This window comes from Acanthochromis polyacanthus, chromosome 8, assembly GCF_021347895.1.
Source record: "Acanthochromis polyacanthus isolate Apoly-LR-REF ecotype Palm Island chromosome 8, KAUST_Apoly_ChrSc, whole genome shotgun sequence".
In the NCBI taxonomy this organism is placed as follows: Eukaryota; Metazoa; Chordata; class Actinopteri; family Pomacentridae; genus Acanthochromis; species Acanthochromis polyacanthus.
In genome coordinates, this window is record NC_067120.1 from 3,807,570 (window position 1) to 3,834,618 (window position 27,049).

Here is a 27,049-nt window from a genome sequence, read left to right on the forward strand (position 1 = left end):
TGTGACCAAAAACGTCATAGTTTAGTATGTCGTCCAAAATATGACCAAAAACGTCATATTTTAGTATGTCGTCCAACATGTGACCAAATACATCACAGTTTAGTATGTCATCCAAAACGTGGCAAAAACGTCATAGTTTAGTCTGTCATCCAAAATAAGACCAAAAACATCATAGTTTAGTATGTCGTCCAAAATGTGGGAAAAAAATGATAGTTTAATATGTCGTCCAAAACGTGGCAAAAACGTCATAGTTTAGTATGTCATCCAAAATAAGACCAAAAACATCATAGTTTAGTATGTCGTCCAAAATGTGACCAAAAACGTCATAGTTTAGTATGTCGTCCAAAATGTGACAAAAATCGTGATAGTTTAGTATGTCGTCCAAAATGTGGAAAAAAACGTCATAGTTTAGTATGTCATCCAAAACGTGCCCAAATACATCATCGTTTAGCATGTCGTCCAAAATGTGGAAAAAAACGGCATAGTCCAGGATGCCGTCCAAAATGTGACCAAAAACGTCATAGTTTAGTATGTCGTCCAAAATATGACCAAAAATGTCATAGTTTAGTATGTCGTCCAAAATGTGACCAAATACATCGTCGTTTAGTATGTCGTCCAAAATGTGGAAAAAAATGTCATAGTTTAGTATGTCGTCCAAAATGTGACCAAAAACATCATAGTTTAGTATGTCGTCCAAAATGTGGAAAAAAATGTCATAGTTTAGTATGTCGTCCAAAATGTGACCAAATACATCGTCGTTTAGTATGTCGTCCAAAATGTGGAAAAAAATGTCATAGTTTATTATGTCGTCCAAAATGTGGAAAAAACGTCATGTCACCCAAAATGTGGAAAAAAACGACATAGTCCAGGATGCCGTCCAAAATGTGACCAAAAACGTCATAGTTTAGTATGTCGTCCAAAATGTGACCAAAAACGTCATATTTTAGTATGTCGTCCAAAATATGACAAAAAACGTCATAGTTTAGTATGTTGTCCAAAATTTGACCAAAAACGTCATAGTTTAGTATGTCGTCCAAAATGTGACAAAAAACGTCGTAGTTTAGTATGTCGTCCAAAATGTGACAAAAAACGTCGTAGTTCAGTATGTCGTCCAAAATGTGACCAAAAAGTCATAGTTTAGTATGTCATCCAAAATGTGACCAAAAACGTCATAGTTTAGTATGTCGTCCAAAATTTGACCAAAAACGTCATAGTTTAGTATGTCGTCCAAAATGTGACAAAAAACGTCGTAGTTTAGTATGTCGTCCAAAATGTGACAAAAAACGTCGTAGTTCAGTATGTCGTCCAAAATGTGACCAAAAAGTCATAGTTTAGTATGTCATCCAAAATGTGACCAAAAACGTCATAGTTTAGTATGTCGTCCAAAATATGACAAAAATGTCATATTTTAGTATGTCGTCCAAAATGTGACCAAAAACGTCATAGTTTAGTATGTCGTCCAAAATATGACAAAAATGTCATATTTTAGTATGTCGTCCAAAATGTGACCAAAAACGTCATCGTTAAGTATACCGTCCAAAATGTGGACAAAAACGTCATATTTTAGTATGTCGTCCAAAATGTGGAAACAAAAGTCATAGTTTAGTATGTCGTCCAAAATGTGGACAAAAATGTCATAGTTTAGTACGTCATCCAAAATGTGACCAAAAACGTCATACTTTAGTATGTCGTCCAAAATGTGATAAAAACATCATAGTTTAGTATATCATCCAAAATATGACCAAAAACATCATAGTTCAGTATGTCGTCCAAAATGTGGAAAAAACGTCATAGTTTATTATGTCGTCCAAAATTTGGAAAAAAGGTCATATGAGTATTAGTATGTCGTCCAACATGTGACAAAAATGTCATAGTTTAGTATGTCGTCCACACACATTCAGTACAAATGCATGATGTACACATGCATAACAGTTTCATGTCCTTAGCACAAGGTCATTTTTTATTAAAGATTTCATCCGTTGGAAATGATACGTCAACTGAGCAGCCTTGGCGGAGTACTGCGCTCTTTCTGTGCTTTTCTTGTTTAATATAAAGTAGTGTTTGAGGATTTATCACGTCAACAGGTTTACTACAATATCTTAACAAATAATCTTCAATTTCAGTTTTACTCAATTGTATATATAATATTTTGAAGAATCTTTCTCTAAATATACCATGTGGTGTTTGGTTGTAGGCGGTCATGCTGATTTTAGGGATAAAAACAGCAAAAATGTCAACTATGATACAAAACATCCCACAATTCTATATTGATCCTCCTATAATGAATAAAGTAAGGTGATGGGTCGGGTCAGTAACTCCAGATTTATCTATCTGTCATTCCAATCAAGCATTAAAGCCGTCCAAAATAATCTGACATCACTGATCAATAAAGCAGGTGTGTTTTTCTCTGTCATTCAAGCAGCAGATTGACTTCATTCTGCTTCTTGTGTGAGCGTGCAGGAGAGATGTTACTGGGCTTGTCACTGCTGATATCTGATGGTAGCCAGTTAACAAATTCACAAAGGGAAAGTCTGAAGGCTGTGGATATAAAAGGCTTTTAAAAAGAAAGAAAAGTATATGAAGGCATCAAGGTGCAGGTGAGAGAGGAGATGGTGGAGGAAGAACTGTGTCCTGTTGGATTAGTTCAAATATGGGCAGACTTTTCAGTGTTTTTCTGTTTTTTTTAGCAGTACATTGTGTCAAATCCCTGTTATTTACTTTAAAACGAGTCAATTTTGACCTACAGGATGACATGAGGGTTAAAAAGTTATATTAAATATGTAAATGCAGCTAGGAAAGCTTAACATTATGGTTCCAAAAATGATATGAAATAAAAATGTGCCTTACTCTATTCACTATTAACACCTGCTCTGATTATTTGGCACAGCATTTCTACAAAAATATATTTCCAAGGTACACCTTTACATCCTAAATGAAACTAATCCAAGACTGGTGGAAGATTTTCCACAACATGAAATAGTCTTCCTCTGCAGAGAGCACTGCGTCTCCTACTTTAGATTCATTTCACTGTGAAATAACTTGAAAATGGTGCAATTAAGAGGTTAACATCCTCAGACTGCTGGGCTTGGCTGAACAAAACTGGGATGATGATGCTGCTGCTGCTGCTGCTGCTACAAGCCCCTGCTCGGCCTGAACTGACCACTGGAAGGAGACCAAGCTGGATCCACCTTTTATTTACGGCTAATCTGCTCTGTTGTCACGCAATTCAAATCAACAAAGCCCGTGTCCGTGCTAGACGCCGAGCCTCCTAAAAACCGTAGGCCTCCAGACAGGCCATCTGGCGCTCTGTAGTAAAACGACATGCCCCGCCCCTTTGCTTACATTCTCCAATGTGCCATAGCAACCAGGGCCGAGCCCCCTGTTCCCGCGCAATGTTCCCATCCTTATAAGGCCAGCAGCACGCAGACGCACGGCGACGTCATACGTCGTTTATGTAAATAGTTTGATTGAAGAAAAAGAAAAACGCCTTCTGCTCTACTCTGAAATGGAGGTGTGGATACAACGCATGCGCACTGGGCTCCACAACTATCCAGTCCTGTCCACAGGCGCAGACATCAACAAGAGAAGCGGGTTACCGATGCGGGTTGATTTTCATAATAGTCGCATCGTAACGACGCGCTGCGGGGACTTAAACGCATCACAGCTTCACGCAACTTACAAACAAGGTAAGGAGTCCGTGCGCGTCCGGGCCGGATTTTTTTGGAAAGTGTTTGACTGCTCTTTTTTTTCCGATGTGTAATTCAAAACAAGCTCCGAGTTGTCTCAGAACAATTGCTCTTTTTTTAGGCCTGCTGCGGGACGAGCTGCTCCGTGTGCAGGTCGCCTTTTAAACAGTCAAAGTAGCCGCGGAAAGTGGGGGAGGAAGGCGAGAGGAAGGTGTTTAAATGGTGTCAGGAGGAGCACAGGGCGGCTGTTGTTGTTATTGCTCGGTTGCTTTTTTCCCCCCCTGGCTTGGAAGGTGGGGGAGGAAAACGGCCGCTGATTTAACTGAACTCAGGAGCGCAAAAACAAAAGCGTAAATGTGCGGCGGCGGCGTGTGCGCCCCGCAGTCTGCTGCACATTTGCTGAAATAAGCCAAGTTGGATGTCTCACGCCCACCCGGAGCACAGATGCGCCTCAACACGCGGACTGCCGCTGTCAACAAAAACAGCCACCGCAAACACAAACTGCCCCTGAACGCCCCGCCGGGCTCAAAGCGGCTACAAAACAGCGGAAAGTGGAGACTTTTTAGACAGCGGCCGCTTTGAAGTTCGCGCACATGTAGTTGGATGTTGCGGTGACGCGGCTGTGGAATAACAAAGAGTAAAGATCAAATTACACCCTCGGCTCGTTTGCACAACTGCGCTCGTTTTTGTGGGGTTTAAATCCGGTTATTTTCTGCTTCGGGAATATGTTATAAGCTCGGTTTGATTGAAGTTGTGAGCAGGGGGGGGAAGTCGGGCATCGTCGAGCAGAGGACGGTCGTCATAAAATGGGTGCGCATGAAGCAGGTCGTGTGGCATGCCATGCTTTCCTCGCTGGAAGTGGGCGGTGAATTTGGCGACTTGCACTTTTCCCTCGATAAAAACAAGTGCATTTCTCCATGTCTTTTGTTATTTTAAATATCAGTGGCGTTATCAGGGTCAGTCTCGCAGCTTTTGGGAGGATTTTTGCAGTTTAACTTTATTATTACAGCTTTTTTCTCTCTCGTTTTTTTTTGCGGAAAATCGCATCACACCCCCTTCTCCACATTGCCTCCGCCTTTGAAGTGTGTTGCCATGTTGAGTTGCGTCACGTACTGTATTCTGCTGCAGAGATCGTCTGCTGCGTGTAGATGAGGCACGCGAAGGCGAAAAAGCTGGACGAAATCACCAAGGCTGCAATTTAAGATAGGAATTAAGAACCAGGGTTTGCAAACTGTCGTGTCGAAATACACCCAAGTGCAATTAATTTGTGTAAACATTCTTAAATTTGTGTTGTTAGTATACATGTTTTTTTTTTGTTTTTTGTTTTTACTTTTTCTCATTTATATTATATATATAGTGTATATATGTTATGTCTTTATAGATATGTTCTTATTCTTTTCTATTTTCTTATTAGTCTAACTTTATTTCACTTAATTGCAGAATATGCAGTACTTAGATGCTGCTCCTGAGACATGAGTGACTGACTTGTTTCAATGTCAGAGGTCGTTCACAGGAATATTGTTTTCTAATTGCATATTTTATTTATTCATTTATTTATCTATCACATGACACAGTCCAGACACTTGTAAAATGTAAAACCTTGTAAGACTTGTAAAGCCCACTGTTGCATATATATGTGTGCATGTATGTAATTTTTGCAATTTTTTGGATTTTTTAAGTTTTATTTTTGCATTTGTTTCTAAATATTGGCATATATAAAAAAATATAAATATACTTATTTAATTTTTGTTTTATTTTTGCATTTTTTCTATATTTGGATCTTCCAATGTAAAAAAAAAAAAAGAATAAATACATGTTTTAAGATAGATAGATTAAACCTTTTTTTTAACCCGTAGCCTACACCTCACACCAGCTGCTTTGTCTTCAAACAAAAAAACAAGAAGCAGCATTGTGCGTAATAAGTTAATCCTTAGGCTTTAAACGGTGCAGGTTAGGTTCTCTATCTGGTCCAGATTTGGAATGAAGATGGGGTTGTAAACGCTCACAGGGTCCAAGAATCAGACTAATTCCTGGGTTGGTTTTCTGCGGGTCAGACAAGGAAGAATCTGGGGTGCCGATGGAATCACAATGTGAGGATAAACTCCTTAAACAGTGTTTGTTTTTGACAGTTTGGTCAATATTTGTGCAATGCTTCTGTCTCTGAAATAGGAGATGCTCTTTTAAGACACATTTTACATTGACTTTTGTGCACAAAGTTATTTAATGTTGAATACAATCTTTTTATTTTATTTTTTTTACCTCCAGCTTCATTGAATTAGTTTCTATATATTTCTGCCTGTTGTCATTTCTGATTTTATAATGTTCTTCTCCTGTTGTTTTAGTTGTGTACAACACGTTGCGTGACCTCTAAGTAATGGGCTCTGAATATGCTGCTGTCTGAGGGCTCTAGTATAAAACAGATTTACAGAGATTTGTAATCTCAGTGCTGATTAAAGAGAATTATAAGTTCGACCTCTGAAGAATCACGGGACGGCAGTAACTGTGTGTTTGCAAGTTTCTGCAAATTAAACCGGGCACGTTGCTTTTACACTTGGAAATGTGACTTTTTTATATTAATATATGAAGTACTATTTTACAGGCATGCATCATGATATAATATATATTTTTTGCTGTATTTTTAATATATTTATTGAGGTGCTACATGAGTGAATTATAGTTACAGCTGCATCAATTAATGATTAGTTCTATTTTGACTTGCAATTAATTGGTTTGAGTCACTTTATAGACAAAAAATAAGTCCAAATATTCCAATTATAGCTTCTTTCTTTACTTCTCCGTGACAATAAGCTGAGTTTTTTTGTGTTGTGGACATAACGGGGCATTTGAGGACATGTACCACGACCTGGAGGAGAGAGAATCTGCACAAACAAATGTGAAGGTATCATAAATAAGGCTGCAACTCAATATTTTCATCATGATTAATCTGTGGATTATTTTCTCAATTAATCGATTTGCTAGTGATCACAAAATGGTGAATGGTGTCAGTCAGTGATGTCCTCAAACGCCCCGTTATGTCCACAACCCCCAAAATACTCAGTTTGATGTCATGGAAAAGTAAAGGAGGAAGCTGGAATCGGAATATTTTTTAACCTAGAAAGTGAGTGAAATCAATTAATCGCAAGTCAAATTATTTTAAATACCGACAACTAATCATTAATCGATACTTTTTATAATCTAGATGTTTGCATTTTAAAATTTCTCACTGCTGCTGAGTCCCAGTGTGATTTTTTTCCCCCTTCAATTCTCATCCATCACGCTGTCTACTGGTTATATCATTTTTCACACTTACGGTCATCTTCAGACATCAGGAGGAATAGCTTCTTTTTTTCTCTTTTTTTTGGGCCTGTGATGCCCAGCTTTGATATCAGCATCAGAGTGAGAGCTCTTGGGTTTCTCCTGCTCTCTGTCTGCTCTCTGTGGCACCGCACTGTCAGAAGACCCCGAGGACTGATGGCGAGAAAAAAATCAGTCTGGGGGGCGCGGCTCGCAGTTTTGCCGCAGTTCAGGTCTAACATGTGCTGTGCAGATTAAATTTTGCCTAGCAACATAAATCATAATTCCTCTGCGTAATCGGAGCGCTCATTGCATTCCGACTCATTTCCCCTCAGACGCGTTTGTATTTCTGGCTTCTCTCTGGCATTATTTAGCACGTTGTCTCCAACCATAACCGATATCGCGTCCCCTGCAGCCTCCAGCCTCGGACTGAGTGCGTGCTTACATTAGATTTTGAGTTTCCAAAACGAAGCGTGAATCCTGTGCGCGCAGCATGGTGACATTATCTGTCTGACACGCTGTCTGACTGTTGACCTACTTCCCCCCCCCATGTGGGTCACAGCGCAGAGATGCTCCCTCAAAACCTGCTTTCAGTGAATGTTTTAAGCAAGAAATCGGTGTTTTATTCATTAAAAAGAAGCTCGAGTGAAATTTAAACAGCCAAATGTGACCTCTGATCCAAAGCAGAGGCTGCGGGGAGGTGCTGCAGTCCACACATGGTGCACACTGATGAGACTGAGGTGCTAAAATCCTGTTTGGTTTTTTTCCTCTGCACGCAGATGTTTGGCTTTCACAAGCCGAAAATGTACAGGAGTTTGGACGGCTGCTGCATCTGCCGCGCAAAGTCATCCAGCTCTCGTTTTACTGACAGCAAACGCTACGAGAAAGACTTCAGGAGCTGTTTTGGGTAAGAGACACACCTGAACACGTGGGCTTTGCAGAGGAGAGTGGAGTAGTGTGTAGGATAGGGAACCACCGGAATTTGGCAGAAAAAAATCGGATAACCGATTATTTGGCTGATTAATTAAAAAATATATCATGAAAAACTCCTTTTTTGGTCTCTTAACACTTAGAGATACGAATTACAGGCAGAACATTTTACTGTTATACAACACTTGGTCCTTTATATTTGTTTAACTTTACAACAGAGGAATTTTCAAGTAGCAAAAACATGCAACAAAGCATTAAACCTCTGCAAAATTATATAACCTTAAAAAAGAGTCAATCTATAAATGAGTTATGAAATACGTCTTGTCTTGTACTTCTTGTTGCTGCAAATTACAGGTAGGTTACAGTACAGGTGGAGTTACTGGTAAAACAGTATTTCTGCAGCCCTCTGATGCACTTCAGTCACATTTTCTCTGCTCCATTATTGCCTTTGCCATGAAGTCAGGACTCATGAACCAAAATAAAAACCAGTTTGAACGGGCGACCCATTAACAGGGGCTGTAGTCGCCGATGCAGCAGACATGGTTTGATTCCGGCTCACAGCCCTTTGTTTTGTTGCATGTCCTTCTTGGACTTCTGCCCATGTTTCCTGTCTGTTCTACACAGTCTACTACAATAAAGGCTAAAAAAGCCCCAAAAAATAAAGATGTCTTTCTCAGATGTAAAACATGTCATCTTTGACAGAGTTGCATCTTAAATATATTACGGTCTCTAATAGTCCGACACTAATGTTCCTCCATAATTAATAAATAATACATATATACATACAAATGCATAAATAATTTTCTGACGGTAAAACAAAGACTGACATCTTGAGGGTTGCTGAAGACAGACAGTAATGTTCATCATTTGAACATGTCAGGCCTCCTTAAATGCTCCTCAACACGCAGCTGACGGAGTGATGAACGCTCGTTCTGTACTCTCAAATATTTTCTACACTTACGTTATTTCTGTAGTTACTTACTGGCTTTTAAGCTGTTAGCTAACGCTACACTAGGCTGGCATAACTACAGCGATGTTATTACTAACAGGGAGTAATTTAAGCTAGGTTAGCACAACTTCAGCGACGTAAATGTAGAGCATGGCCGACACAGTGAAGCTCACGACTAGTCATGACACGTGGCAAAGAGAGTTAAACTGCAACAGGAAACATGTTGAGTCTTTGTTAATTTCACAGCATCCTTACAAACTTCCCTGTCAGCCCCGCCCACTCCTGTAATGTTGCCTGGATGCAGCTTCCTGCTGTACGTTACCGAGGACTGAATGGAGTCAGAGCTCCATGTATTGGTCAAACACCGTGAAGACAACACTCTGCGTGACTACGACACTTAGCAGCCTTTACTGTTTTATGAGAAATCAAGAATATATCAGTGTTTAATCAGCAAAACCAATGATGATTCTTTTGATAAGGGCTATGATCAGTGGGGCCCTAGTGTAGGATATACCTAATTGATGTGACAGTTTTCCCTGTTTTTCACTCGTCACAAACTGCATTTGTCTTGCAGGTTGAGTGAAACACGATCCGGAGACATCTGCAACGCCTGCGTGCTCCTGGTAAAACGATGGAAAAAGCTTCCTGTGGGAACCAAGAAAAACTGGAATCATGTGAGTTTGGATCACAGTGCTGGCCTTGTTATCCAGCTGGTTTCTGGTTATGATAAAAAAAGAAAATAAAACACCTGAATTCTACGAACCTATCTCTTGTCTCCAGGTTGTTGATGCCAGAGGGGGTCCCAGCCTAAAGATAACTTCCAGGCCCAAGAAGATAAAGTCCATCTCCAAGAAAGCGCGGCCGAGTCAGATCAGCAGACTGCAGAAGGAGCTTAAAAGAAACAGTCAGTTCTGCATTTTGGCTTCTTTTCAGAAACACTGTTGCATCAGAATCAGAAAAAAAATCAAGTAAATGTTCACATGCGAGGAATTTGACTTGGTGATTCGGTGCATCACGGCAAAGGCCGACAAGTAGAGAATTTTTAAAGGAGGATTAAAAGATTTAAAAAGAAAGCAAGTGTTGCAAGTCAAATAAACAGCTGGTGTAGCAAATGTAGGGAATTTTAAATGATAATAGAGTAAAAGAAGTGTTTGTAATGCATTTATTTTGCCTGTTTGTGCAATTCTACATAGCAGATGGTGTAAACATGTTGAAATGTTCATGAATGTATCAGGGTCAGTATGTAATTGCGGGACTTTTTGTGTCATAGTTGACATTTTACTGTTTTCAGGCCTAAAATCAACATTTCTATTATTCTAACCAAACATCATGTGGCATTTTTAGGGAAAGATTCTTCTGAATATATAATATACAATTGAGTAAAATTGAAATTGGAAGTTATTTCTAAAGATCTAGTAGTAAACCTGCTGACTACTTTATATGAAATAAGTCAGAAAGCCTTGGAGTCTGGCCAGTCTTTTCCTCAGGAGGAAATGACATCATGTGGAGCAGGTCACGTGATCTGGAATTAACACACTTCTTTGAGAGGTGTTTTTGTAACGGGGAACTTGGTTGAAAGTAAATTAGGACGGTTATTTAGTTGACATTTTAGTGATATCCAGTCATTTTTTATTAATAAGTGATTGTTTGCATAATAAATAATCATGGAATTTGTAAAGATGTGATCATAATGAACATAAAGAACATTATTTTTTTTTATACTTTTAATAAAAATCTATTTAAGATATATCCCACGGACTTCCTCAGTTCTATATCGACTCATTAACATGTTCAGTTGCGCTCGCTTATTTAAACGTCAGGGAGTAGATTTTTCATCTGACATTCCAGAATTCTCAGTTTTCCCGTTTTGTTCCACCCACCAGACTCAGACGCCCACAGCACCACCTCCAGCGCCTCTCCGGCTCAGTCTCCCAGCTACAGCAACCTGTCAGATGACGGCTCTGACACCGAGCTCAGCCCAGGATCCAGCCGTTCACCCGTCTTCTCGTTCCTGGACCTCACATACTGGAAGAGGTGAGTCAGAGTGAATGACACAGAGTGTAAAATGACAACAGTGATCTTTAGTTTTAAGCTACTGGATGCTCGAATTTCCCTCGTAATCATTTAAGTATCTACCCGTCATTTCTCACATGAAACACTATTTTTACATCCTCGTATCTCAGTCCCTCCCACCGTAGATGCGAGCCTAGGAGGTGATGAAAAGACATGAGGAGTCGAGTCAAAATCAGAAATCTTTGCCTCGGAGCTGTTGTTTCAAAGTGATGTCAATTAAATATGACGTGTGGCTCAGCTGCAGTGTGTCCATTGTTTATTTACAGTCTACTGCCGTATTTTATGATCTGCCAGGTGAGCAGAACAGAGGAAGGGAAAAATGAAGAGCTGTTATATTTCACTCCGCCTATAGAAAAAACAATAAGGATTCTCTCTCTTGATGTTTGCATAAATGTATTTTCGTGGAGTAGATATTTACCGATAATTGATTGCACAATGTGACTGGAGTGCACGGATATCTTAATCAGGCAGAGCAACTAGAAACACTAGTGTGGGCTTTAACTAATCTGATGTCTGTCACACCAGTTGAAATCCAAGTTGGAGGTGCAGTTACATGAATTAGTCTCTGTACATATTGGATTATAATTAATTTGCACTAAAAGTAAAGATTAAATGCAAATGAACAGGCTGCATCTATACGTATCTACGAGATCTAATACTACTCAGTGTAATGCACAGGTTGTTTCTGCATGTTTTGGTCACTGACTACAAATTCCTTTGACTTAATCTTGCTTGTTTATTGCAGTTTTCCTGCCTTCCAGACAGCTAGTGATTTCCATTCATTGTCATGTAAAAAGGTTGAGGAGAAAACTTGGTAGAGATAGATAGTCCTTCAAGGCAAAATTAATACTTTATAGTTAGACAATTAAAGAAAAAACATAATACCTGAAATGTGGAGTTTACTGCTTTTTGCTTTTCATGCTCAAATGAACCTTTAAACTGCAAACATTTTGACTTGTCATAGCAGGAAAAGCAGAGTTGAGGAATATTTTAGGCACAGTTCTTTAATTCTATCGACTGCACAATACAAGGATCCTTCAACCAACTTCCTTAAAGGGAATACAGATATTTTTAGCGCTATGACAAGCCACAGTGACAGCTGTAAAAAAGCCCAGTTACTTTTCATTTTAATTGAATGTTGTAAATGCCACACAGCAGGGGTCGCTAACTGGCTGTACGGATCCGGACCTGTAATCAGTAAACTGTAGCAGGATTTTAAATTTGACAGGTCGCCTCTGTTTTACCGCAGCTTTTCTAGTGTTTACAGCATGAGTTATCAGCTCAGGAAGCATACAGGAAACGTACTCAATTAGGTACGAGTTCAGCCATCCCTCGTGACTCTACTCAGCCAGTGAAGTCTCTGCATTGCAGCCACTAAACATCTCTGCAATCAGAAAAAAGTTGAGAAGCAAGGTCACAGATGAGAAAATAAATAAAGCGACATCAAGAGGAAAGTAGCCCTGAACATGCTGACCGTGTTTGGCTCAACACACAGCTGTGAGGCAGCTTTCTCAACTATGAACATAATCAAAATTAATATGGTTCCAGGCTCACCAACCGGCTCCAAATGAGTTTGAGGACGACCCTGACACCATTCAGGACATGATTCAGAATACTGGCAGCTCAGTTCTCCCATTAAGCAGCAGGGATCTAAGGGAGTGATGTAAGAGAGGAAAAAAATTAAAAGTATTCGATCATTTAAATTTAAATTTAGGTATTGTTGAAGATGTTGGTTCAGGTTGTTCATCATTTTTTCAAGTTCTGCATTTTATTTTAAGATGTACATCCATCCATCCTCTATACACCGCTTTATCCTCACTAGGGTCATGGGGGGTGCTGGAGTCTATCCCAGCTGACTCGGGTGAAGGCAGGGGACACCCTGGACAGGTCACCAGTCTGTCACAGGGCTACATATACAGACACACAATCACACTCACACTCACACCTACGGACAATTTAGAGTAACCAGTTAACCTCAGCATATTTTTGGACTGTGGGAGGAAGCCGGAGTATCCGGAGAAAACCCACGCATGCACAGGGAGAACATGCAAACTCCATGCAGAAAGATCCCAGGCCGGGATTTGAACCGGGGATCTTCTTGCTGCAAGGCGAAAGTGCTAACCACTACACAACTGTGCAGCCCTTTAAGACATACAGTTATATTAAAAGTTATTTATTAATAAATGTTGCCAAAATGTTTCTGAACCACACTGAATTTATTTGATTTGATGCTCAGTTATTGATTACATGTAGGTGCTAATAAAACTACCAGGTTACATCAACAGAAATCACACTAGTTCAAGTTAGACTTTTTGATGTTCCAGACCTTTTCTCTGACTGGACCTCTGAATTTTAGTTGAATACTCCTGCCATAAAGCCTGTAAAACACACTTCTTTTTTTTTTTTTGAGTTTTGGTCTTGTTTCAGACTACTAAATGCAAACAACGTGTCATGTTTTGCTTAGGCAAAAGGTGTGCTGTGGAATCATCTACAAGGGCCGCTTTGGTGAGGTGCTCATCGACCCCCATCTGTTCAAACCGTGCTGCCGCAACAAACAGCGACAGCAGCAGCGACAGGAGGAGGAGGAAGACGAGGACGAGGAGGACGACGAGGAGGAAGAGGTGGAGGTGGAGGACGGCCAGGTGGGTGTGGAGAAATCCCAGACGGAAGCGGAGGTGAAGGAGGTACCTGCGCGCGAGGGGAACGCGGAGCCGGCTCAGCTGTGCGTTACCATGACGACGGCGCCGACCCGGAGCGAGGCGGTGACGGAGGAAGGGTGGTGAAGCCGACGCCTCCCGTGCGCACATCTCTGAAGAAATCTTGGGGTGCTGTTTTTTTTTCTCTCTCGAGCACTTGCAGAAAGAAGTTGCCTCAGATTGCCTTCAATCATAAAGCAGCTGAAAATCCTTTGGTCTTCTCTATAATAACGTTGGAGGATTGTTTTATTATGTTTAAATGGTAACTTATGGACTGTTGTGTTTCCACTTTGTCTCTTTTTTGTTTTGTTTTGTTTTTTTGTATTTAATATTCTCGGACCATCATCCGTGGTGTTCTTGATCTACTTTAGATGAAAATGCTGGAGCTCTGGTTTTTGCTGGTACATTTAACAAAACTTTATTCCAAAACGCAATAGATCCACTTATTTGCAGAAAAAAAAGGTGCTACTTGAAATCCATTACTCATTTAACATTTCACAGCTGAACCCGTTCTCAGTGTGGGTATTTTGGAAGCATATACGTTCAGATGACTAATATAATGCTGTCTTTGTGAAGAGTAGATATCTCTCTCTTTTTCTTTTTTTTTTGTTGAAATGGTGGATATCCCGTTTTGGAATGAATGACACTTTACACTGACGGAGCACAGACCTGTACAGTAGCCCTCGTGTTTCTCTGTCCGCTCACAATGACATCCGCTCCTATCAAAGAGTTTCTGTTTGTAGACTGGATTAGCGTTTCTGTGTGCAAATCCGTACGTGGGTCCCATTCAAATAAGGCCTATTCACAGCTTCAACAGCAAATACACCAGCCTTAATTATGTGTCACAGACAGCGCTAGTGTTAATTCTGGATTGGTATTAAGGAACAAAAAGGGACAGTAGCTATATTTATCGTGGCCTCAGCAACACATAGTGCATTTTGCATGAATGGCAAGCCCACTCATCCAAAAGACCTAACGATCTGATGCATGAGTCTTCTAAAATAATTGCATGGCCTTATAGAAATTGTAAATCTTACTTTTATTTTTTGGATCCATTTCTCTGAAGTTTTAACTTATTTTTATATGTAAAAAAAAAAGAAAAAAGGAAAAATAAAAGTGTCTTTCCATAATACCACACAATAACAGTAAAACAGAAGATCGGTCTATAGTCATTCAGCAATATCAATATCAGTGATTTCCTTCATTCCCGGGTCAGTATATGTTAAATGACTTTATACAAGTTGAAATTCTATGCCATTGCCTCTTATATACCACAAATGTGTTGTGATATATAGCCTAATATTACTTTATTTATCAAATGAAAGCCAAAGCACATTGAAATTCACCCAATGTCAAATCAATGCAGGTTTTCTATGGACACTTGTGCTTGTCCGAGGTCATTTGTATGTATGTTTATGGTATTCAAAAAGAACACTAATATGAAATTTCATACATGTGATGTTGTAGTTGGGAGCAGAGGGGCGTGTTGTGTACATAAAGGTTTGGGCGAGTCGATACGGCTCTTATATAGGTTTCATTATTTATTTATTTTCTATTTATTTGTATCACTGCATCCCTGCTTAGAGGTGTCACACTATGAATTCTTTCCACCGTTAGCCTCCTGTGTAGTATCTTTTTATTCATCAGAAAACGAATGTAATTCTCGCGCAGGCTTCGTTTAACATTGCGTTGAATTACCGGTTGTCAATATTTGTGAAATGTTGTTAAGTATTTATTTACTCATCAGTTGAGTTGCGTGCAACCTAACTTATTCTGTATCATCACTCTGGATCTGAATCATGTAGACTGAAACGACTGATAGATTGCAACCAAACTGTGCTTCTCCCTTTTTACCTTGTAGCTTAAAAACGTTACAGAGTTGTAGGTTACCATTGTAGGATACCTTACTGTAGACTTGCATGTACTGTCGCTATGCATTTACTTAGCTTACGAGTTAGACAAAGCGGTTTTGTATTTTTTATACATCATGTACTTTTTTTACTTGTCCCTTAATAAAAGTAATTTTGTGAGTTTTCTGGAAATCTGGAGTTGGTGGATTTATTGGTGAAAGCCGGAAGGCTGGAAAGTTACAACTTCTTCTCCACATGCACACACTAACAAAGATAGAGTTTTGGATTTGACACAACACCTTCCTATTTCCTTATAATGTAACAACTAATTGTACAGAAGCTGCTAACTCAAGGCTGTTTCAGGGAGAAAACCATAATAATCCTCCCTAAGGGACACCTGCATCCGCCCTATGAGATACCACATCTCAGCTAACAGGAATAAAACGAACTGGTAGAAAGTTTGCAGGAGGGTTCTCTTCACAGGGTGTGGCTCCTGAGGATTGGATGAATCGTGTGCCAGACATGTAGACATATCTGTGCACCAACTAATGGGAAAGTAAGTCTAAACCATGGTTTATCCTCACCTTCAGCCAATCACATTTCAATATTTGAATTATAACCAATCACATTTCACCATCCTGAATAAAACGTTCTGTTCATAGCAGAATTTATCCTTCTCTGGGAGGCTGTTCCAAACAGAAAAGGTTCTTTGTACAAGATTGTTCTGAGACACTGATATATACAAAATAAACAGCTTAACTGGACAGAAGTAGTTTGTCTTCTATCTCAAAAAAACAAACACGCTCAACATGGGCGAGTAGCGCTTTGTGACTTTTGAGCAGGTTCGTTTTCTAATACTAACCACGAGGATGCCAAGATTACGTAGCAACTTTATGAGTTTTATTTCTCTTGGAAACATAATTTTAGTGATTTATACTGAAAATAACTCACTGTCTAACATCTGTGCAAGGTGAGAAATTCATTTATGAAGTCTTTTCCATGCAGCACAGTGGAAATATTCAAAAAGCACAGATGACTTTGCACTGCTATGTCTCCATCTTCTGGAATATTACTTTATGACTGTAATGCTTTCTCTCTGCTTATTTTACTTAAGGCGCATATTTTTGAATGATAAAAAGTTTGTGCTTCCTCGGAAGCTTCCAAAGGTGTGAATAAATATTGTCAGATTAAACAGTCATGATTTTAGACAGCATTGCAACAACATAGGATTGTAGTCCATATTTATATGCATAGCATGTTTATCTCTGATGTTTTTTGTATTTCTGATTTCTTCATGGTCAGTTTTCTCCAAACTCTTTGGGCTGGAGGGGATAAAGCAGTTTACAGTTTACTTTTAAATAAACTTCTTTAATCAAAACCGACACTGCAGAAACGTATAGATTTGACTTTAAGCTCTGCAGCGCGTCTGTTAGACTCACTTCTGCTCTGATGTCAGGTAGGAATCAAAATAACTCTCAGTCAAGTGCACTGTAAAAGCTCAAATTTTGTGTGTATAACTTAATGGGCAATATAAATCAACATAGTTCCAAATTAAAATAACCGTACATTAATGTGTGTACACAATAAGGTTACACTGTCATATAAGTGTGTATGTATTTCACTTTTTGCTTATATTTACTTTTAATTTAGATTTTTTTTGCATTAAAAAAGAATGATTTCTCCATGATGCACATTTGAGATTTGTACAAGAATAGAAAATAGGTGATACGCAGGTTTTAAACTGTTTTTTGATCCACAAATAATGATACAGCTATGAGAAAAAGCAACAGAAACAGTGGTGTCCAGTAGCTGCAATGCACGTTGAAAAGCTAAAATGGTGGAACTGCATTTATGGAGAAGGAGAGTGAAGCTTGTTGGTTAATCTATACGGTTATAGTAGCTCACAACGTGCACCGGTCATGTTGCTGGACTGCTGGAAGCACAATGACAACCGTGTTAAAAGCTTCAAACTGGTAGGAAATAGAACTACAGAGAGCAGGCTTATGTAACATACAGTACATTCCCATCTTCAGCTACTCTGCCCTGTTATTTATGACGCCATCAATACATTTATATTTACATCAACAAATGAGGAAGCAATCCAAACAGGGAGGACAGCATTAAATTACTCTGAGCAGGCCAGTGTAGATAAGCTGGTGTCATTTACAGATGGTTCAAAAGACCCTAAACCAGACTTTAAGGAGCCACAGTTTTCATCCCACAATGTGAGGTAGCTATTAAGGAAATCAGTTCAAATCCCCTACCAGCATTTGCAGCTCATCTACAAACGCTAATTGTGTTTGATTGCTGGCCGGCACCCACAAGTATTAAATCAGAGGAATCATGTAGACAAGATCTTCTTTTTGACATTTTAAATGTGGGTCAGACACTTGGCATCAATTGGAGTAGAAGGAAATGAGGTTGTTGAAATACCGGCCAAACAAACACTCAAATCACTGAAGTAAACATGAAAATTCTGCTGAGTGAAGCTGAGAATCAATCAGTCATAAAAAGACAAATAATAATAATTTAAAAAAAAAAAAAAAAGCACAGCAAGCACACTGGGACATAAATAACACAGAAAGACATTTTTATAACATCCACAAACATGAGGGTTTGGGGAAGCAGGCAGGGGAAGAACAGAAAGGAAGAAGGAGCCATTAATCATCCCAGACAAGGGTATAAAAATAGACACTAAACCATCTAGAAATACTTTAAATACAGTCAGTACTTCTAAAGATTTTAAAATTGGAAAAGTTATTTTATAGTATTGTACAGCAAGTTTTTTCAGAGTATATACTCACCTTTAATGTTAATGTTACTACGCTGCCTGATTGGTATTTTTATTTTGTTGTTATATGTAAGCTCTTGAACATTTGAATTTCCCTCAGGAGTAATAAAGCATCTATCTATCTATCTATCTATCTATCTATCTATCTATCTATCTATCTATCTATCTATCTATCGTAGATGTGCTGCTGTCACTCTCCAGTCCGCTAGGGGGCGACAATTGCGCCTTGAAGCTTGTTGGTCAACTTTCAATAAACAAATAGGACGAAGAAGGCGGTCCCATGACAGGAAGTGAAAACAAATAGGGAAGAGCTGTGTTTTTGTTGTGCAGGCAGCTGTCAGAGGCAGTTTTAATCTGCCAATAAGAGATTCTACAGTCGACAGACATCTCCTAAGGAAGGTAATGTAAATGTTGTTGCTGTGCTTGTTATTTTAGCTCGCAAGGTGACGTTATAACGGCTGGTTTTCTAGCACGCTGACAGTAAACTGGTACAACAAACTGTAAATACAATGTCACTAATACGTTGTAATAAATCTAATTACTGAGTGCAATAACGCCGCTGATAGTCTCTAATTCTTTAACATGTTTAGCTTTAGCTGGTTAGCGTTGACTCTTGAGGATATTACGTTTATAAATAAAGGTTTGTATTCGCAGCTTTCTCGTCATCATGGTGGAGCCCACAGCATCTGGAGTTTTCTGCAACAGGATGCTGAGCATGGTCAACTCTGAGGATGTGAACGCCATCATCCAGGCTCAGAGACACATGTGAGAGACATGCTGTGATCAAGCCTTCCTCTTATTTCAGACCAGTAAATATAAGGGTCAATATGAGGGACTTACATTTTTATTAAAAGTATAAAGAAACTAATGTTTTTATGTCCATTATGATCATGTCTTTACAAATTCCATGATTATTTATTATGAAAACAGTCACTTATTAATAAAAAATGACTGGATATCATTAAAATGTCAGCTAAATAACCATCTGAATTTAATAACAACCACCTTCTAATTAGCTAAACAATAATAAAGTGAACTTATTTAAAAATTGTTTTGATTGTGTTCTTTGTATTGAGATAATCATGACAGATATTTACTTTTTGGCAATATATCAAATTTTATATGGAAAATAAAAAGTTGTATCTGTGTCCGAGGAATCATTTTCAACTAAGTTCCCTCAAGGAAGTGTGTTAATTCCGGATCACATGACCTGCTCCACATGATGTAATTTCCTCCTGAAGAAAAGACTGACCAGACTCCAAGACTTGGAGTTATTTATTTAATATAAAACTGTTACAGTAGAGCTTGAAATCCTGACTTCATCCCTTTTAGAGTTATATCTTTTTGGATTATTATTTTATTGTCTTTGTATTCACATTTGTCTCATAGTTATTATGCAACTGCTGTTGTTTTTACACATGTTTTATGAATGAACTTAATTCTGTAGTTTGTTATTTCTGTGCTTTATTTTTGTGAAAACAGGCTCGACCGCTTTGAGAAAACCAATGAAATGCTGATCAACTTTAATGGACTGTCTAATGTGCGACTGCAGCAGATGAACGAGCGCTTTCTACTCCACACTCGCACTCTTGTGGAGATGAAGAAAGATCTGGACAGTGTGTTCAGACGAATCCGGTAAGTCACTACTCTCCCAGTGCAAATGCACAAAAACACTAATACTGGTCACTTATTACTGGTCTCCTCTGTTTCTCCAGGACACTAAAAGGGAAGATCGCTAAGCAGTACCCAGAAGCTTTCAGCAGTGAGTTTGCTTTCTTCCACTTCATGATTTCATAACCACAATAACTTTCCCCATATCAGCTCATCTAGACAGCATCTCTAAAATATCTGTTTTTTTCCCTGACAGATATCCACGAGTCACCCATCCTGGAGGATGACGATGATGAGTTTGACCCTGTTCCCCCAAGCGTTGCCACAACGACTACAACAGCCACCTCTGAGCAGAGCACAGAGTCCTGTGACACAAGTCCAGATGTGATCTCACCCACTGTGAGCAGATGCTCTGAAGACCTCTCTCAAGAGCCGCCCGACACGCCAACCTCCGACGTCCTAGAGACAGCCGTCCTACGGGATGAGGGTCCCGACTCTGTGCCTGCAGAATAGAGAGGACAATTTGTGAATGGATTTCTGTCACTTGGAACTGAGCTTCAGGCCTGAAGTGAGGCCATGTTGTATATTTGAGTGTTTGTTGGCCTTTGTAATGTTTGCAGACTGTTTTTCATCATTAATCTGTTTGTTGGAGATCAGAACGTTGATGTTAGAGGTGGCTCTGAACTGTGTATGAGGACGCTGGATTTTTGTTGGCATGCTTACATGTCCTACACCTGCACAGCACCAATCAATGCAGAAAATACTTGAAGTTGTGTAGTATTTCACTATAGATGTATGTATCTGTTGAGCTGACAAAACCTGAGCAAAATCCCTCGCTAATGATGTCATTTTAAGCATATTTATTTTAGGATTTGTTGGACTGGATGCTCACCTGAAGACTGTGGAAAGGAGTTTCTCACAATGTCTAAATGAATAAAAGACACAAATGTTGATGCTGTCAGCCTGAATAATAGTAGTTTAGATTTACAGATATTTTCTACTGTTACAATACTTTATAGAGTTGTTGTTCTCTTGGCTCCTGTTGGTCACCAAATGTTGAGGCAGTTCTGTGTAAAGAGGCTGATGGATCAGCTACTAGCACAGAATGACTTCCTACATGATTCTGGGGACATTTTAGGAGTCACAATTGTGACTCAATTGTATATAAATATATACAATCCAGACCAAACGTTGGGAAGCCAGATCAAATTTATGCAAAAAAAAATCACAGTTCACAGTTACATTGCTGCAAAAAATTAAACATGATTATTCTATGAAGATTCGCTCATCAGAATAGATATTTACTATCATTATCAGGTACCTGTATCTGTCGGTGATGGGGGAGGGGGGGCATGTAAACAAATAGAAATTTAAAGAGTTTGTATTTGTTTCGTAATATTTTCGATCCATTGAAGCCGTTTTATCTGATTTGAAAATAAGAATGTGTATCTGGACAGTTCGATATATTATTCCTCTATAAGGTTATGATTTTAACATTTCTTTCCTGTGAGCTCATCTATTATAGGCTCTTTTTTGGATTTGATGGCTTGTACAGTTATCCACAAGTTAAAGTAAAGTAGGATGTTTTGCCATCTTAATTTGTACTTTTCTTTCTCTTGTCAAGTAATAGCAACGAGTAATACAAAGTTGGATTAAGAATGCCTTTAATTTTCTTGTCGTAATTTTTTATTGTCTTTTGGACAATTTAAACCGAATATTAAACCACAAAATGATGCAGATTTTGAATTGTAGCAATGGTTAGCATTAGCCACCATTAGAGGGCGATAACGCTAAATCAGAACAGTTTTCTCAGATAATGGGGTCAAACGACACTGTAGCCACTTCAAAACAGACTCACCCCAGCAGCTTTCATGTCATTGGGAGGTTTCTTGATGTTTTCTTGTGAACAGAAGCACATTTTCCATACATAGCGACGCCTTTTGTGGTTACATTTAGCATCGCTAGTCGTCTGTTGTGGCGGTTAGCCGGCTAGCTAGCAGGCTAACAGGAACAGTTCGCTCGGTCGCTGTCATGTTCGACGTCAGCAGACAAACTTGAGAGTGACCGTTGCTGCTGCTGCTCAACTGCCTGCCGGAAAAGATTCACTTTATGAGGGAGATACACCTCCTCTGCCGGTCCCAAGATGAGGAGGCTGACGAGGAAGAAGGCTCTGACTCTGGTAAAGGAGTTGGACGCCTTTCCTAAAGTTCCTGAGAGCTACGTGGAGTCCACAGCCAGCGGTGGGACAGGTAGGTTGGGTGTTCTGACTGCTGACGCTCAGCTGTAGCTTTCACTTTTAGCTTCGTAACACAGTCTTATCTTTGAAACTCTCTCTAGTGTCTCTGGTAGCCTTCACTTTCATGGCTGTCCTTGCCTTCCTGGAATTCTTTGTGTACAGAAACACATGGATGAAGTACGAATATGAGGTGGATAAAGATTTCAGCAGGTAAAAGCTGGACACGTTCATGTGGTGACTCTGATTTAACTCTGTTAACTAAGTCCTAACTGCATCTGTTCTACATTTACAGTAAGCTGAAGATAAATGTGGATATTACAGTTGCAATGAGATGCCAGTGTAAGTACACATTTGTAGATTTGTGTGTGTATTTCAACTCAAGAGAGGTTTTAGCTTATTGTACGTGTGGTTAATTACAGATATAGGCGCAGATGTCTTAGATCTGGCAGAGACCATGGTCGCTTCTGATGGCTTAAAATATGAACCAGTAAGTGTTACTTGAAAATCCAACATAATCCTGTTTAAACCTTCATGTTGCACTGTTAATACCTCTGTATCTTTAGCTGCTAATTGTGTTTTTCTTGCTCATTGTAGGTCAACTTTGAGCTCTCACCACAGCAAAGATTATGGCAGATGTAAGATTCAAATCAGCTTGTTATACTGTAATATCCAGAGCACTCCCAAAGCATATTTTCTCTGTTATTTGCACTCTGCACTCCAGTAATCCTGTCATATTTACACACTGAAACATCTCAGTTTGCTTCTAAAAGCCTACTTAAAAAACTATTCTGTCCATTAAATTGGATCTCCTCTTAAGAGTCTTCATGTCCTGATTTATCTGTCCAGGACTCTTCTCCACATCCAGGAGCGTCTGAGAGTCGAGCACTCTCTGCAGGATTTACTCTTCAAGGCTGCAATCAAAGGTTCTCCTCCTGCTCAGACTCAGAGGTACAAACCAGTCATCCTAATCTAGGTTTTGTGACTACACTGGCTAACAAGGAAGTGTTTTTCTTTACAATTTGTTGTTAATTCCCTCCAGCGAGGACAGCTCTACTTCCCTCAGTGCCTGCAGGATTCATGGACATCTGTTTGTCAACAAGGTGGCAGGAAACTTCCACATTACTGTTGGAAAGTATGTACCTACAACGAAAAAACACACACACAAATGATATATTGATTATTTAGATTTGACTGTGGGATCCTTACTATTTTGGAGTTTTGTGGATTTTCTACTCTCTTCCGAGAACTGTCAAAATATACGTAGTCTGTATTTTGAACCTTTGATTCTTAACGGAGCAGAAACTTTACAGATGCTGACCTCCGGCCTTTTCATTCTGCACAGGTCCATCCCACACCCCAGAGGCCATGCCCACCTAGCTGCCCTCGTCAGCCATGATTGTGAGTTTATCGTCTTTTTTGACACGACAATTTTGGAAACTTCAGCCACACACGAGGTTACGCAGCTGTACTTGTGAAGACACAAAAAATGTCCAAGATGAGTTAGAAATAGTCCAAAATAACAAAAACTCTACCAAAAGTAGTCAAAATAGTTCCAAAATCAACTCAAAATAACTCAAACTTTATTGAAAATGACTCAGAATTTGTCTATAATTTGGTAAAATTCTTGAAAATGTCATAAAGTGAGTACAAATTTAATCCAAAATTCTCTAAAAGACTCAAATTTTGTCCAAAATATGTTTTAAAAAAAGTAAAAATTGTGCAAAATCACTTTAAATTAATACCAAATAAGTCAGGATAGTGGCCAAAAACATAATTCCAAGCTATGCCAGAACTACCTTATGAAAAAAAGAACAAGATGGTAAACTGGAAAACATGGACACAAAAAGTTGCAAAAATTCCACAGAAAAGATGTAAAAATAACTCATAAAGTCACTGAGTCACCCGATGATGGTTATTCATTGTTTTGATTTGTTTTTGTGTTCCAGCTTTTAACTTTTCTCACCGGATTGACCACCTGTCCTTTGGAGAGGCCATCCCTGGAATCATCAGCCCTCTGGACGGCACAGAGAAAGTCTCCGCTGAGTGTACGTCTCCGTTTTCAAATGTTTTTCCTCTTTTTGTCTTCATTTATGCTCAGATATTTATTCTAAACTGATGGATTCTTGATTCCTCTGTCCAGCAAACCACATGTTTCAGTATTTCATCACCATTGTGCCAACCAAGCTGAACACCTACAAGGTTTCTGCAGAAACACATCAGTATTCAGTCACCGAACAGGTGGGTGTTCATTTATGGATATTAGCGTAGTAGTTTGTTTACAGGTACGGTGAATATGTCTGCATTCCTCTTGTTGTCTTGCAGGAGCGAGTGATTAACCATGCTGCAGGTAGCCATGGAGTCTCAGGGATCTTTATGAAATACGACATCAGCTCGCTCATGGTCAAAGTCACAGAGACCCACATGCCCCTCTGGCAGTTTCTGGTCCGACTCTGCGGCATCATCGGAGGCATTTTCTCCACCACAGGTAGATGAACCCTTTCTCTGGTGACGTCTTTAAAGGAACTCTGTCACATTTTAGCTCGTGCTTCCAAGTCTCGACTGCTTTAAGAGCGTACTGCAACGTTTTCAGAATGTTTTCCTCACTTCCGGTCTGCTGGTAGTGCAGCTCAGAATAGGGACTGTTTTGAAGAATCTTTGACGGTACATCCGCGGATGCTCCAACTCTGTGTGAGTGGACAACAGCTTCACACCATATCTTTAAAGCAGTAAATTACTGATCTACATTGACAATATCTACATTTGTTTGAAGGTTATTTTTTTGCCATTACGACTCGTAGAAACAGTACTTTTTCTTCTAATCTTGGATGCCATGCTTCTTACAAGCACCTTGTAGTTCAGTCTAAACTAGGAGTTAAAACCTTCTCCCAGAAATCTGTTGTCAAATTGGCTGATACCATATTAGATGGGACATAGTTTATAATTATATGTACATGACTGGAAGAAGAAAGAAAACTGGACTAAGTTTTTACTACATGTTATTTAGAGAATCAACCTCCCCCTTCTTCAACAATGGCAGCTAAACATTGGATACTTATACCTGAACAACATCAATGCCATTTGCAATGTTTTTTTCCTAAATAGTTTGTGCAGTAGCAGTGTTTCATTTAATGTACAAGATTTAATTTTTATGTGTGAGATTACAATTTCGTAATATTTAATTATCGCGTGATATTTCTTTACTTGCTCAAAATCATTGCCAGTATTCCTTTTTCTCTTCTAGTCTTACTGTAGCTTACTTTTAAAATTTTTATTTTCATTAATGTTTTGTACTGATCTGGTACTGTTTTTTTCTTCTTCTAAAAGCACTGCATTTATTCTCATACTGTGTGACTTTGTCTGAGCATCATCTGGCACAAGAATTTCCTTTGGGATTAATAAAATTGATCTTACCTTATCTATAAAGATGCTTAGACTCCAAGGTGTTCACCTGAAGACATTAGCATGAAAAAATGGGTCAGCTTTGCACCAACGGCATCATAACACATTCATGATTTGAGGGAAGGAAGCAAAGTCAAAATTATAATCTGTAATATGCACAACTAGTAGGTAATGAGCTAAATCTTGCATGTTCTGTTCCATCGTACTTAGCCCCAAAGTCCTGCTCATTTATCATTTCAAGCAGGACTCGAGACCTTTACATTCATCCAAACTTGTCGTCTAATCTGACAAAGAAAAAGTCCAGATAATTAGCGCAGTTGTTGAATATCTTGTCATTTGTCCCAAACTTGACGGGGTTACTGGCAAGTGTGAAGTTTAAATTGCAGAGGAGTAATTCTGCCAGCGAGGGTATGTGCTCCTTTTTAAATGCGTGTTTAGCAGCTGGAAAAAGGCAAAAGAGAGAAAAATCACGCTTTATGTATTATTCATGAATCTATGTGGGCTTTGAAATGCAGGCTGTCACTTTGGCTCAACATCCTCCATAATATAAAGGAAAGGCAACAGCTATTTTCCCCTCATTTAAACTCCAGCATAAACATCAGTATTTAAGTTGGATCTGTTTCTCTCTCACAGGCATGATCCACAGTATGGTTGGATTCCTGGTTGATGTCATTTGCTGTCGCTTCCAAATGGGAATCTACAAGCCACTTAATGTACGTATTCACTTTGCAGTAAAATCAATTTTCAAACTTTACAGGAGGGATTCATGCCTCTTCTGCTGTTGCTAAATGTTTTTTTTTCTTTTCTCCTTTCTCAGAATACTCCTCCGGATGTGCAGGAAAACAGTGAAACTCTGCTTCCTACAGAAAACTACTCCCAGTAATGAGACAACAACAGCAGCTGCTCGTGATCTTGTCCTCACCCACAGACAGTAAGGCGATGCCGGGGAAATGTTTACAAGTAGTTTTATTATAAAGTATGTCCCTGCTCAGAAATATGTAATATTTTTTAGCCTTTTTTTTCTTTTTAAATTTTTTTATCGAGTAGGAGTGAGATTCAGATCTGACTGTTCCTCCACCTCTGAAGAATTATATTCAGTACCTCCACTAATTATGTCGCCTTCACTGGAAAGCAGAAAAGCTGTATGGACTACAACGGTACCTGCAGGCCCATCGTACACCTGCTCCATCTGATTTATTTTGGCTAATTTGACTTCTTTGTAGCGGTGCTCTGTACGCCTACTTGACATCTCATTGAGAGATTCGTTTCACAGTTCTGCTTCTTTAAAACGGTTCGATGACCTCCAGAAACTCCCTGCTGGTGAGACTTCTAATCAGCTCCAGTGAAGAGAAAACCTGTGTGAGTGTGAAGCGACTTTAAAGTGGAACTGTGTGAAAAGATGGGGATGGTGTGTTTTGTGTAAATGATTGATGTGTCGATGATTAAAATCCATTTTCCATTGATCCATTCTCAGTATTTCCTCCAGCCTGTGGTTTAAAAAAATGGGACTGTTTGAAATTAGTATTAATTCAAA

At 39.1% G+C, this 27,049-nt stretch overlaps 3 protein-coding genes across 3 annotated transcripts; all 3 read left to right on the forward strand.

Annotated features, from left to right (window-relative positions):
* The first annotated feature begins 3,513 nt into the window (after positions 1–3,513).
* On the forward strand, positions 3,514–15,670 carry sinhcaf (SIN3-HDAC complex associated factor). Its single transcript, XM_022221873.2, has 6 exons — positions 3,514–3,686; positions 7,760–7,887; positions 9,434–9,533; positions 9,640–9,763; positions 10,743–10,893; positions 13,397–15,670. The coding sequence occupies exons 2-6, from the start codon at positions 7,760–7,762 to the stop codon at positions 13,713–13,715; spliced, it is 822 nt and encodes a 273-aa protein (XP_022077565.1). The 5' UTR covers positions 3,514–3,686; the 3' UTR covers positions 13,716–15,670.
* Positions 15,671–18,525: 2,855 nt separating this feature from the next.
* On the forward strand, positions 18,526–20,831 carry kxd1 (KxDL motif containing 1). The gene is made up of 5 exons (XM_022221872.2): positions 18,526–18,668; positions 18,924–19,034; positions 19,752–19,904; positions 19,985–20,031; positions 20,137–20,831. The coding sequence occupies exons 2-5, from the start codon at positions 18,937–18,939 to the stop codon at positions 20,391–20,393; spliced, it is 555 nt and encodes a 184-aa protein (XP_022077564.1). The 5' UTR covers positions 18,526–18,668; positions 18,924–18,936; the 3' UTR covers positions 20,394–20,831.
* Positions 20,832–21,673: 842 nt separating this feature from the next.
* Positions 21,674–26,978, forward strand: LOC110971516 (endoplasmic reticulum-Golgi intermediate compartment protein 2-like). Its single transcript, XM_022221874.2, has 13 exons — positions 21,674–22,129; positions 22,218–22,326; positions 22,409–22,455; positions 22,536–22,603; positions 22,711–22,751; positions 22,963–23,064; positions 23,156–23,248; positions 23,459–23,514; positions 24,063–24,161; positions 24,257–24,354; positions 24,439–24,601; positions 26,149–26,228; positions 26,333–26,978. Exons 1-13 carry the CDS (start codon positions 22,024–22,026, stop codon positions 26,396–26,398), a joined length of 1,128 nt encoding a protein of 375 aa, XP_022077566.1. The 5' UTR covers positions 21,674–22,023; the 3' UTR covers positions 26,399–26,978.
* The last annotated feature ends 71 nt before the right edge of the window (positions 26,979–27,049 follow it).

Excerpts from the sequence above, each read along its gene's own strand:
- LOC110971516 (XM_022221874.2), top strand. The coding sequence starts at position 22,024 with ATGAGGAGGCTGACGAGGAAGAAGGCTCTGACTCTGGTAAAGGAGTTG. Across the intron at positions 22,327-22,408 it reads GTGGATAAAGATTTCAGCAG|TAAGCTGAAGATAAATGTGG; the intron begins GTAAAAGCTGGA and ends CTACATTTACAG. Across the intron at positions 24,355-24,438 it reads AGTATTCAGTCACCGAACAG|GAGCGAGTGATTAACCATGC; the intron begins GTGGGTGTTCAT and ends GTTGTCTTGCAG.
- sinhcaf (XM_022221873.2), top strand. The coding sequence starts at position 7,760 with ATGTTTGGCTTTCACAAGCCGAAAATGTACAGGAGTTTGGACGGCTGC. Across the intron at positions 9,534-9,639 it reads CCAAGAAAAACTGGAATCAT|GTTGTTGATGCCAGAGGGGG; the intron begins GTGAGTTTGGAT and ends TCTTGTCTCCAG. Across the intron at positions 9,764-10,742 it reads GAAGGAGCTTAAAAGAAACA|ACTCAGACGCCCACAGCACC; the intron begins GTCAGTTCTGCA and ends TCCACCCACCAG.
- kxd1 (XM_022221872.2), top strand. The coding sequence starts at position 18,937 with ATGGTGGAGCCCACAGCATCTGGAGTTTTCTGCAACAGGATGCTGAGC. Across the intron at positions 19,035-19,751 it reads ATCCAGGCTCAGAGACACAT|GCTCGACCGCTTTGAGAAAA; the intron begins GTGAGAGACATG and ends TTGTGAAAACAG. Across the intron at positions 20,032-20,136 it reads GTACCCAGAAGCTTTCAGCA|ATATCCACGAGTCACCCATC; the intron begins GTGAGTTTGCTT and ends TTTCCCTGACAG.